Source organism: Globicephala melas, chromosome 12 (assembly GCF_963455315.2).
Source record: "Globicephala melas chromosome 12, mGloMel1.2, whole genome shotgun sequence".
Taxonomy (NCBI): Eukaryota; Metazoa; Chordata; class Mammalia; order Artiodactyla; family Delphinidae; genus Globicephala; species Globicephala melas.
Genome location: NC_083325.1, coordinates 82,172,059 through 82,185,447, shown reverse-complemented (window position 1 = coordinate 82,185,447; position 13,389 = coordinate 82,172,059). Strand labels below are relative to the sequence as shown.

Sequence of the window (13,389 nt, the reverse complement as noted above, 5' to 3'; positions counted from 1 at the left end):
AACAAAGATCCAACGCAGCTAAAAATAATTTTTTTAAGTTATAAAAAGAAAAGAAAAAAAAAGCCTCCTGTGAGGGTGGAAAAGAAAAACTGTAAGTGAAATTCTTAATTATCAGAAGCGTTGAAAGCTTCAGCTTGACTACTACATAGTCTGGAGCGTATTCAGTCCATTTGAACAATTAAAAATGAGCACTTGCACCAGGGGCTACTTTCTCAGAGAGGCGTGTCCCCTCCCTGCCTCGTAAGACTGCTGGCTAGTGGAAGGTCCTGCTTCTTGTGCTCTATCTAGAAGACAGCCCAGTTGCTTCAGAACTCCATTTCCATCTGCAATTTGCGGCACACACAGGCGCAAAGCTGCCTGTTATTCCAATCATCTCCCTGGATACCAATTATTATTTTCGTTTGGGCTCTGGTTACAAAGCTGCATAGCTTTTGAATGGTCTGTTCCTATTTCTCCCATAAACCTGTCCTTTTAAATGTATAATTTTGCAGAAAATAGGGCTTTTCAGAAACATGAGTAGAAATGCCTGTATTTTAAAAATTGATGTCACTTGTAGAAGGGTTAAGAACACTAACATTTTACCTGTTAGCTTTTAAAAATTTATAGCTTCAATCTAATCCAATGGTATACACTAGAATATTAATGGATAAAATCTTATACTATTTTCAGTAATTTAAAATACTAATGTAAAATTGTGCCTTAAAAGGAGGTGAAGGTTGCTATGAAATGCATAATGACAGGCATAGAGGGAAGTCAACTTATCTGATCAATGCAGGTAATTTTAAATAGCAGTACTCCTTGACTGTCACTGAGATAATCTAGATGTAAATATACTAACTGTGACTTTCACTCACACCCAGATATTTATTTCAGGGAGAAAAAGGATAACAACACCAAGAAAATTGTGTAACCTGCAATCTATCAATGACAGAATTTAATGAAACAGCATTACTCTTATCAGTGATAGTAACAATTTTAGTCCTTATATAAGGTTATAATTTTATAGTTGTATTTTACTTTGCTTTTATCCACGGAATAATGTTTTACGTGAAGCCAGAAGAGCTAAAAAATAATTCGAGCATCTCTGTCTTTATTACAGATAAAGGGTTGGCAAACTTTTTGTATAAAGAGCCAGATAGTAAATATTTTAGGCTTTATGAGATACATAGGGTTTCTATTGCATATCTTCTTTTTAAAAACAATTTTTTAAAAATGGAAAAAACGTTTTTAGCACAGAAACTATACAAAACTAAGCCACAGGCCAGATTTGGCCCTGTGCTCTAGTTTGTCAATCCCTTCTATAGATATACAGATGAATAAGAATGAAACTGTGAACATTTCTAATGGCTCTAAGACCATAATAATAATCAAAGGCAAACGAAGTGATGAACCTGAAACTTGCAATAACACTATTCTCATTAACAACTAACATAACAAAATTATAAATTCTATGTACTATAGTTTTAATTAAAAATTCCTTTGTTCTTCAACATTACATAGTTACTCTCATTATTAATATTACTGGAGGAACAGGGGTTTGGCGTAAAACAAACAACAATCTAAAAGTTCAATATTAACAAATATATTTGACTACATCATAATTAAGGATTTCTGTTCAAACAAAGATACAGATGAGTAGCACACTGGAAGATGATTATCAGTGATATCTGTTGAACCAGTATCTAGATTATATAAGGAATCCCTGCACATCAACAAACCACCAATTTTTAAAGGGTCAAAAGTACACAACACAGGTTAATTCACAAAGGAGACTGAGAAGTATATGGAGAAAGGTTTGACATCAACTGTTAAGATTAATAAAAAGTTTAAAAGATACTACTTTACACACCAATGGAATTTGGTAAGATTTAGAGAGTGAATAAAAGGAAGGGTGAGTGAGGATATGGGGAGACAGGATCTCTCATGCACTATTAGCAAGAGGTTATAACATTTACAGCCATTCTGGAGACCAGGTAATACTTCATGTATCCTCTGAGATCGTACTCTCACTTCTAGGGTTTATATTTAGAGGAAACCCTTGTCAGAATAGACAGACACGAGACATGTATGAAAATGTTCAACATGGTACTGTTGGTAACAGGGAGCTGGATGTGACTTAGGGGGAATAATAAGTAAATAATAATAACACAAGGGGGAATTATAAGTAAAATTAAGAGATACTATGGAATACTAAAAAGCAGTGAGCTACTTTACATATCAGGAATAGACATAAAACAATGTTGCATGAAAAAGGTTAACAACAAAATGACAACAATCCGTTAGACTATTTATACATATGTACACTATACTAATAGTCTCTAAGAGCTTATAAACACATTACAATGGCTGTGTATTAGGGGAAAAGAGAATAAGACAAAAACTGAAAGGGGGAAAACATAATTAAAAAAAAACCAACAAGATGGGGCCTTTGTGTATACTACTAATGACAATAAGCTGTGAGCCAAGGAGCATAATTAACTGAACCATATGTACCTAAATTAAAAATAGTAAACAAAATTATATATACCATATTTTTATTTTGCCTTACAAAGAAGCAAGATACTTAAGTAGCTGAATTTAGTACTCACTTACATGCTTATAAAATTATCTTGTAAACAACATATTCTGTTCCGTTCCTCTACACCTTCTTTCCTTAACCACCTTTACCTATCCTAAAAACATGTGGTGTGATTTCTCTGCACCCTCCCAAGTTTTCGATTTAATGAAAATCAGAATACACTCATAGATGTGCAGCACATAAACATTATTCGTTACGATTAACAGACATTAAAAAGTTTAGCGTTCTATTAGAAAATTATTTCTACTTTATTTTCATTAAATATGATTTTCACTGTTAATCACTTCATACTGTAGTATGATAAACACCACAAGAGGGAGCTTTGGGTACAATCAAATACTCTACCTACTAAACATTAATATATGCAGAACACAAACATAGTAATACTCTATGAAGAAGACCAAAGAACCAAAGGGATGTTATGTTTTAGCTGGGCAAACAGGGCATACAATCCTAGATAGATAAAAGTGGCCTGTGAAGTACAGCACAAATTCTAAATAAGTAACATTATGGAAATTACGACAGAGAGTGATCAGTCAGGTTAGGATTATTAGGCAGCACTTTCTATAGGAGGTAAAAATCTGAGCTGAGCTTGGAAGACTATGGATCACTGATGATGGTAGGACAATCAATAAAATTGAGTATCACACAGGAGGCATAAATAAGTTAAGAAGTAAAGAGAAAAGAAAAATCAACTTAATTCAAAATAAACATCTTGACAAGATAATTAACAAGAATACATAGGAAATAAAACATGATCCCTCCCCATCAGGAATTACTGCCAGGAATTACAGTACACTTACAGAGAAAAAAGACAAGGGATATAAATTTCGCAACAAAAATAAATCAACACCATAGTTAGCTATGAAGTTAATGCTACTGAATCAATTAATCATAATATGAACTGTTCAACAGGTAAAAGCACAACAATAAACTTGCCCCCAAGTTTATTCTATGTGGTTGATACAGATGGGGTTGGTAGGAGTTGGTAAATTTCTACCTTACCTCTTTTATTAAAGGAAAAATACAGAAATAATAATGATGATAGAAATACCCATGTACCTTAATTTGTATTTTGTGTCCTACTTCTTCAACTAGATCATTATATGCACACGAACTAGTTTTGATTGGTAGCAAATGTTTGTCAAGATTCTATGAGGAAGATAACTATTTATCTGATAACTAGTTATTTGAGTTTTTATTTCTCTTGGATTCACCAAATCTACAAACAAAGTACTCTACAACTATATGAATGATTAGTAAAGTAAATGTTTTGATTTGGATATTTTATTACCTTGTCTGAGTCATTACACAGTTAGCAAAACTAAATTTATCTTTGTTTAAAACTATGAAGTCCAGATTTCAAGTGTTCCTTTATTTTTGTCTCTCAGAAAACTACCATTTTTTTTTTACTTGCTTGTTACTTACTTCATCCATCTTCATACATGTGCCAAAATCTGCTAATTTTAGATGTCCATGTTTATCCAAGAGCATGTTGTCAGGCTTCACATCTCTGTGAATTAAACCCATGGAGTGTATGGCATCCAAAGCAAGAACAACTTCAGCAGTATAAAATTTGGCCCATTTTTCAGGTACATCATAGTTACTCATAAGGTTTACAAGGTCTCCACCAGGCATGTACTCCATTACCATGTACAGATACTTATCATCTTGAAAGGCACAAAAGAGCTGGAAAACAAAACAAGAAGGAAAAAAAAAATTTTTAATTTAAAAAAAGAAAAGAAATGAAAGAACGAAAGAGAAAGAAAGAAAACCAAAACCATTAAGAGAACAAAACCCCAAAGCTATTACTGCTATTGAAAAAGATAAATTATTGTATAACCAAAACAGCATTAAACTTTAGGAAATCTGTGATTTTAGATTTGGACATCTTTAATGAAAAAACCGCTATCCAATAAAACTTTTATATGGGTATCTTCTTCATGCTTACTTAAAAAAATGCATAAATGTATCATTTTCCCTCTCAGAGAATACAGGAATCTATTTAAATAGAAATATTTTAAAAGAGAAACAGATTAAGAATGAGGAACATAAAAGGTGAAAGAATGACAAAAGAACAGATAATAAAAAAAAAAAGCCCAGCTTTCTGAAAACAAAACAAATTACTGCACATAACTCACAATGAAGAGAGCTGAGGAAGCAGGAGAGGTTTAGAAAAACCTAAAATGCCAGATTCAGTAGATGTAAGAGGGAATAAGTCCCATACCACTGGGAAGAGTAATTCGTAGCCACATTTGGAACTGGGCCTTCTCCTCTCTTCCCTTCCCCATCATCTTGCTCATAATCAACAGTAAGTGGCAGTGATACCTGCACTCAGACTAAAGCAGTGGCACTGGGACCAGAGAAACAGGACACCAAGCTAGGTTGCTACTGATCCCCTGGAGAGACAAGAGAAACCACAAATTCAGAAGGAAAGGTATCTGTACATTCCACCCAACGACATGTCCCACCCCTCCTGAAAGCAACCAATGTAAACAGAAAAGATTTCCACAAATAGGAAAAAGAACAAAACCAAGAATCAACATTTCAGAAAAATCAGTATCATGAAATAGAGGCAAAGCAATTCAAGAAACAGAAAGTTAACAGTCAAGGAAATGCTTAAAATAGGACAAACTAAGAACAGCTTTAAAAATGTAAAAATCAATACCCTCAAAAGAGTAACAAGCCACAGCAATTAAACAAGAGGATGATATGGGGAAAAAACCTGAAGCTTTGGAATTAAATATACAACTGATGATAAGAGAAAAACAAATTACAGAGCTTGAAAACTGAGCAAAGTAACTTTCTCTGAAGACACTGAAGGATTCGGAGATGAAAAACAGAGCAAAGATAGCAAAGCTCTGACATCTAAAAGCAGTCTGGAAGAGAGAAAATAAACCAGAAGAAAAAGAAAAAAAAAGAAATAGCAAACAAAAACTTCTAGAAATGAATAAAGTCAAAAATCTAAGATTGAAAGATCTCAAATGAAACAAGAGAGAAACTAAGACAGTCAGTGCTAAACTCTCAGAAATCCAGCAGAAAAATTCTAAAAGTTTCCAAAGACAAAAAGTACCTTATGTACAAAAATGTAAATCATATTGTCAACAAACATCTCAGCCAGCACAGAATACAAAACACAGAGCTGTATCTTCGAAACTTTGAAGGAAAATAATTTTGATCCTAGAATACGGCAGTTTAAAAAAAATCAATACGATGGCAAAATAAATATGTATTACATCATTCATATTCTTAGAAATCTGATAACAAACCACTTCTGAAAGAATTGTTCAAGGATATAGTTCGACACAATGAATAAATCCAAGTAAGAGAATTACGAGATACATAAGAAAAAGGGACAAATAAAGAATCCAGAAAAGCTTATTACTGACATAAAATTAAATATTTATTTGAGAGAGTCAAGCCAAAATCAGAATAATTTTAAAATGGAGGGCTTCCCTGGTGGCGCAGTGGTTGAGAGTCCGCCTGCCGATGCGGGGGACACGGGTTCGTGCCCCGGTCTGGGAGGATCCCACGTGCTGCGGAGCGGCTGGGCCCGTGAGCCATGGCCGCTGAGCCTGCGCGTCCGGAGCCTGTGCTCCGCGACGGGAGAGGCCACAACAGTGAGAGGCCCGCGTACCGCAAAAAAAAAAAAAAAAAAAAAAAAAAAAAAAATGGAAGGTGGTGAGATGCAGGGAAGGAAGGGACGAAAAGGCATAAGGCTGGTTACCAAATTGAGAAAGTGTGTGTGTGTGTGTGTGTGTGTGTGTGTGTGTGATGCTATTAACTCTAAATGATAAAAGGAAAGATGTATACAAATGGAGAGACACTCACGTTCCTGGATAGAAAGACAATAGTATAAAGATGGCAATTCTCTCCAAATTGATCCACAGAATCAATGCAAACTCTATATCCCAGCAAGTTTTCTTTCCAGAAATTAACAAATTGATTATAAAATTTCTATGGAAATGCAAATAACCCAGAGGAGCCAAAACTATCTTACAACAGAATAAAGCAGGAGCACTTATACTTCCCAATTTCAAAATTCAAAACAAAACTAATGTTTTCAGGACAGTACTGGTATGGTGTAAGGACAGACATACAGATCAATGGAACAGAAGTGACAGCCTAGAAATAACCCTTATGTCTATAGGTCAAGAGTTTGTTTGTTTTTTTTTAACAAAGGTGCCAGAGTAATTTAGTGGTGAAAGAACAGTCTTTTCAATAAATGGTGCTTGAACAATTGGATATTCAAAGACAAAAATATGAACATTTTTAGATCCCTACTTCACATCATACTCAAAAACTAACTCAAAGTAGATCACAGGACTAAATTTAAGAGTTAAAACTAGAAAAATCTTATGAAAAAACATAGGAGAAAAATCTTTTATCACCTTGGATTAGGCAACGATTTCTTCTAACACCAAAAACACAATTGACAAAATGAAAAACTGACACGTAAGATTTGATCAAAATAAGAATTTTCTGGCTTCAAAAAATCCTATTAAAAAATGAAAAGACAAATCACAGGTTGGAAAAAATACTAACAAGTGATATATATAATAAAATACCTAGACTACATAAAGGACTCCTACAACTCAACAATAAGACAAGTAACAATTTTTTAAAGGGCAAAAATGTGAATAGACATTTCACCAAAGATGATATATGAGTGGTCAATAAGCACATGAAAAGATGGTAGTCATTGGGGAAATTCTAATTAAAACCACAATGAGATCCCACTTTATACCCACCAGAATGGCCATAATAAAAATGACAGAAAACATCAACTGTTGGCAAGAATATGGAGAAACCGGAACCTCATCTATGCTGGTAAGAACGTAAAATGGCACAGCCACTTTGGGAAACAGTTCGGCAATTTCTTAAAAAGTTAAACATAAATTTCCCACATAACTAAGAATTCCAGTCCCAGGTACCTACCCAAAAGAAATGAGGTATGTCCACAGAAGACTTGCATGCAAATGTTCACAGCAGCATTATTCACTATTTATAATAGCCCCAAAGTGGAAACAATTCAAATGTCCATCAAATGGTAAGTGGACAAACATAATAGGGTATATCCACATACTCTTTCCACCTCAACTGGGTATACAATTCTGATGCCAAGCACCTAGAGTTAGCATCACATACCACAAGCTAAGAGGCCAGTCTTTCACAAGACCCTCACTTCAGACATCAGCTGTCCTTCCGTACTTTGGAAGTCCCCAAGCCACCAGCATTTCTGATTAACTAACTTCAAATTCTGGAGTTCCCATGACCCACTCAGGTTCGATAATTCACTGGGTTGACTCAAAGAATTCAGGAAAGCACCATACATATGATCAAAGTTTTACTGTAAAGGATACACATAAGGTGAGGTCTGGGAGGGAACAGAGCTTCTGCAACTTCTCCTTGTGGAATCAGGGTGAATCACCATCCCAGTACACCAATGTCTTCACCAACCAGGAAGCTCCATTGAGTGTCAATGTCCACAGCTTTTATTAGGGTCTCACTATATAGGCATGATTAATTAAATCATTGGCCATGTGATTAAACTCAATTTCCAACCCGCTTCCAGTACCCCAAAGGCTGGAAGGCTGAAAGTCCCAATCCTCTAATCACATGCTCATTCTTTCTAACGATCAGTCCCCATCTCATCCAAAAGTTATCAAAAAGCCACCAGGAGTTGTCTCATTAGCATAACAAAGACACTCTTAACACTAAGGAAATCCAAGAGCTTCTGAAGCTCTTGTGCTAAGAACTGGGGACAAACACCAAATACATTGTTGATTAAACCACATACAATGGGCTATGCTATTCAGCACTAAAAAATGAAATACAAGACATGCTACAATGTGCATGAACTTCAAAAATAGTATACTAAGGGAAAGAGACAACATGTTGTATGATTCCATGTTTCTGAAATGTCCAGAAAAGGCAAATTATGGAGACAGAAAGCACATTTGTGGTTACCTGGGACTGGAGGGGAATGGGAAATGACTGTAAGTAGGTATAACTGATCATTTGGGGACGATGAAATATTCTAAAAATCAGGTTTTAGTGATGGGTACACAATTCCATAAATTTCCTAAAAATCATTTAATTGTACAAGTTGACCGCAAACAATTTAATTATTCGTAAGAGACGAAAACTGGAAACAACCCAAATGTCTATGAACAGATGAACAGGATAAACAAACTGTCATATATCCACACAATGGAATACTATTACGCAATAAAAAGAAATGAACTACTGATATATCGCATCACGGATAAATCTCAAAACAATTTTGTCGAAGAAAGCCAGATGCGATGGGATTAAAGTTTGAATGAACACTGCAGAAAAAAGATCAGTGAACTTAAAGACATAGCAGGGGTCCCCCTGCCCCCCGCGGGCCACTGACTGATACCAGTCCACGGCCTGTTAGGAACCAGGCCGAATAGCGGGAGGTGAGCGGGCGGGCAGGTGAGTGAGCGAAGCTTCACCTGCCGCTCCCTATCGCTCGCAGCACCGCCTGAACCATCCCCTCCACCCACACCCCATCCGTGGAAAAACTATTTTCCAAGAAACCAGTCCCTGGTGCCTAAAAGGTTGGGGACTGCTGAAACATAGCATAAAAACTATACAAAATGAAGCACACCTGAAAAACAAAAACAGAAACAGACTGAGGAAAGAAAAGAAACAGTATCAGTTACCTATGGGACAACATCAAGCAAATTACATATGTGTAACTGTAGTCTGAGAAAGGGGTTGAGGGGTAAATGGATGGAAAGTGAGACAGAAAAAATATTTGAGAAAATAATGGTCAAATTTTTCTCAAACTTGGTAAAATCTGTAAACCCACAGGTCTAAGAAGCTAGTCAGGGTTCATATCCAAAATAAAAACAATTCCTACAAATTTTTTTATTCAATCAATTGACAGACAACGTAATGGGAAAATGAGCAAGAGACTTAAACAGGCATTTCACAAAAGAGAATATTCAACTATGAAAAGGTAGTAAATCTCACCAATAAACTGGAGTAACCTGGATAAGAGATATTCAATGGTTTCACTTATATAAAGTTCAATAAACAGGAAAAATATAGTTTCTGAGTGCTTGTTTAGGTGGTATACTGGAAAGAAAACAATGAAACAATTACTAATAAAGCCAGAAGAACGTTTATTCTGGGGGGAACACATGGAGGTAGTGACTGGGAAAGAGCACAAGGGGACTTAACAGAGTACATACTGGCAATGTTTATTTTTGACCTGAGTTGTGAATACATGGGTGTTTGCTTTGTAATTAATCATTCTGCTGCTTTTTATGTACTTTTCTATGCATGTTACAAATAAAACCATTTTTTTAAAAAATAAGCAGAATTCAAAGAGAAACATAACTTCAAATGAGTTTATAGGTATCTCTCCTTATCCTCTCATTACCCAATATTCAAACAGAGATATCTGTATTGGAAAATAAGGACTGACAAAGTCAGGAAGGTAAAGAAACTAGAAAAGAACAATATAAACCCAAAGAAAACAGTAGCTAGAAAAAAAAAATTTAAGCAGGAAATAACTAAAAAGAAAGCCTAAAAGGTATATTTTGTAAATAAAACGAAAAACACATTAAGACCAAAAAGTTTACAAATATGCCATTCAACAGAAAAGTGAAAAAGACGGAGTCACAGAAATATAAACGAACTCAAGAAATTAAAAAACCTGACTCAGTCAACAATCATATGAAAAATTAAAAGGTTGGTAGAAGATCCAGTTGGGAAGGAGGGAGGGAGAAATTTAAACACAGGAGTGGCATAAATTAATTTTAGGATAGCAGCTATCTCTCAGAAGAAAGGCAGGGAAAAAAGATTGGGCCAGAGAACAAAAAGTATTTCAATCATTTTGCTGTACAGCAGAAACAAACACAACATTGTAAATCAACTATATTTCAATAAAATAAATATTTTTAAAAAGTATTTCAACAGTTCTTCAAAATTAGAAAATTAAAATTAAGTATGGTAAAATTTGCTAAATGTGTGTAAGACTGAAACCAAAGAAAGTTTCCAGATGCCTTATTTGTTAGACAAGCAAGAAAAGCTATTTACCAATGGTGAATACTTAAATTGTGTTTGGTTTTGCATCAGCTGAAGAAATGTGTCTAGAGAAAATCAACTTTAAGACGAAATCTTTCAGCAACAACAGTTGCTCAAAGATTTGAGAATACTGGGAGCAATATTAATCACCAATTTTAAAACAAATGATTTCAAGTGTTTTTCCTTGACTCTTGATGAGTCAACAGATATTATTAATACTATTCAGTAGTTACTGTTTATTGGAGGGGTGCCAAGTTTGAAGTTGAATACAGGATTAGCCTCTATGAACAGTCCACATAGATCAACTACAGACAAAAATACTTTAAAAGAAATTGAGCAAACATTAATTCAGTACAACCTGAAGTAATACCTGGTAAGGTGTGTTACAACAGATGCTGGTAAAAATATATGTGGAACAGAAAAAGGCTTAGCTGGACAAATTTACAAAGCTTGTGAAAATGTATGCTGTTCAAAGTCTATGGTTATTTTTCATAATATTGATCAATAGGTACAGTGTGGAAAATATATTTGAATCTCATGTGTTAATAAATAAGTAGTATTGATGGTGTTATTTGCTCTTGTTGACTTAACCATCACCATCAGTTCTGTGAATTTTTGCCAGAAATAGAAGCTGAATATCCTGACTAACCCTGCTACACAGCAGTTCAATGGCTTAGCAGTGGTAAGGTTCTACTGCAATTATTTGAGCTCAGAGATGAGACTGAAATTTGTCTGATCAAAATCACCCTCAACCACTATGACTGAACTGAACAGCTTTGGAAATTAGCTTTAGCTGCAACTTGATAATGTTTCTTAATACCTAAATGACCTAAAATGGCAAGGCAAAACAGCGCTATATGCAAAACTTATTCTATGACACAATCATTTTTATGACAACTAACATCAAGCTACTGTATATACTTTCCCATGCTATCAAAATCAAAACAATACATGAGATCTCTATTTCTACACAAATTTGCAGTGGATATACTTTCTGATCTCAGACTACAATCTCACAGTTCCAGCAGCATTTTTTGGACATGAATGTAAGTGCAAAGGAAATATCCATTAAAAAATCCATTTGAGCTTTGCAACTGAGAAGCTTCTACCCAACCTTCAATTGGAATTGATTAATCTGCCATGGAATGACAGTGCTAAAAGGTAAACATCAAGAGAAGAATTTAACAGAATTCTATAAACGCCTTCCAAGTGACAGATATGCTCAATCAAAACCACGTACTCAAGGTCAACACCAAGAGTCACAAATGGTAGGTTAGTATGTACCCTTGATATGATGTGATGAAAATGGCACTTTACTTCTGTAGTTTTTCTCTCAAAAACCCATAACCCTGGTCTAAATAATGAGGAAAACATCGAATTCCAGTAACAGAGCATACACAGCCTACAATAAAACTGAGAAGTATTCTCAAAGCTATAAAGGTCATCAAAAACAAGGAAAGTCAGAAACTGTCACAGCCAAGAGGAGCCTAAGAAGATATGATAACTAAATGTAACATGCTATCCTGGTTGATCCTGGAACAGAAAAAGCACATTAGGCAAAAACTAGGAAAAATCTGAATAAATTATGGACTTTAGTTACTAATAATATATCAATATGGGTTCATTCATTGTAACAATGTACCTTACTAAAGTAAGATGTCAATAATAGGGGAAACGGTACAGGGGGTATATGGGAGTTCTCTACTATCTGCTCAATTTTTCTGTAAATTTTTAAAACTGTCTTTAAAAATAAAGTCTACTGATAAAAAATAAATCATATGCTGGTGGATAATAGTATTTAGCAGTAACTAGCTGTGTGAAAACATATTTTCTGATAAGACAAATATATAAAATCTTTTTATACATCAGTATTAATAGAACATCTACAATCGATTTTGATAGGAACACTAATTGTGAACCCCAATTTTGCAAACTGTTATTGCCTCAGAAAATAACTTCATTCTTCTCCCTAACAGACCTGTATTTTTTCAATTGTATTATTATATTTTGAATTTCATCAATAAAAAATTTGTACAAATTTGTTTGCTTGTTATGTAAGTATCTATATAATATCTTTGATTTTGCCTCTTGGGCCACAAAGCCTAAAATATTTACTATCTAGCTCTTTACAAAAAAAAGTTTGCCAATTTCTGGTGTGACTGAAACAAGACTGGCCATGACTGCTGTTGAAGCTGAGTGAACAATACATGGGGATTCGATATACTTTCTTTCTTCTTTGGGATATGTTTGAAATGTATCATGATAAATTTTAAAAATTAAAAAATATATCATTAAATACACTGACATTTTTCCTTGAAAGATCTGCAAGCAAGTTCAAACAAGCCTCATGGAATGAATAGTTTCTACTTTATTATATAAACTGTACCAAAGCTCAGAAAAAAGTGGTGTGCTTTTCAACTGTGTCTGTTAGGGTGATCTCACTATGATATGAAAACCAACCAGAAGAGCCTATGTTAAAAATAAATTAAATTAAATTAAAGGTCATATGTCACTTATGCAAATAGATGGATAATTACTTAAAATGTAAGTAAGTCAAATTTGGTATTCTATTGAAAATATCATATTACAGCAAATAGCACTTACTTTAGATTTTACACTACCCTGAAATTTATTTTTTGTGTGTACTATAATAACAGATTAAGCAAGAAAACCATCTCAAAAGATGCTGAAGGAAACATTTCAAATACTTTAACATTACTCCTGATAAAAAATATTTGATAAGCTAA

The 13,389-nt window shown here is 34.4% G+C and overlaps 1 protein-coding gene across 1 annotated transcript in view; it reads right to left on the bottom strand.

Annotated features, from left to right (window-relative positions):
- ROCK2 (Rho associated coiled-coil containing protein kinase 2) overlaps nucleotides 1–13,389 on the bottom strand; it is a 134,242-nt gene that overhangs the window by 49,201 nt on the left and 71,652 nt on the right. The window contains exon 5 of the mRNA XM_030844582.2: nucleotides 4,007–4,267. Within this exon, the coding sequence (XP_030700442.1) occupies nucleotides 4,007–4,267 (261 nt within the window). The remainder of the gene's footprint in view (nucleotides 1–4,006; nucleotides 4,268–13,389) is intronic.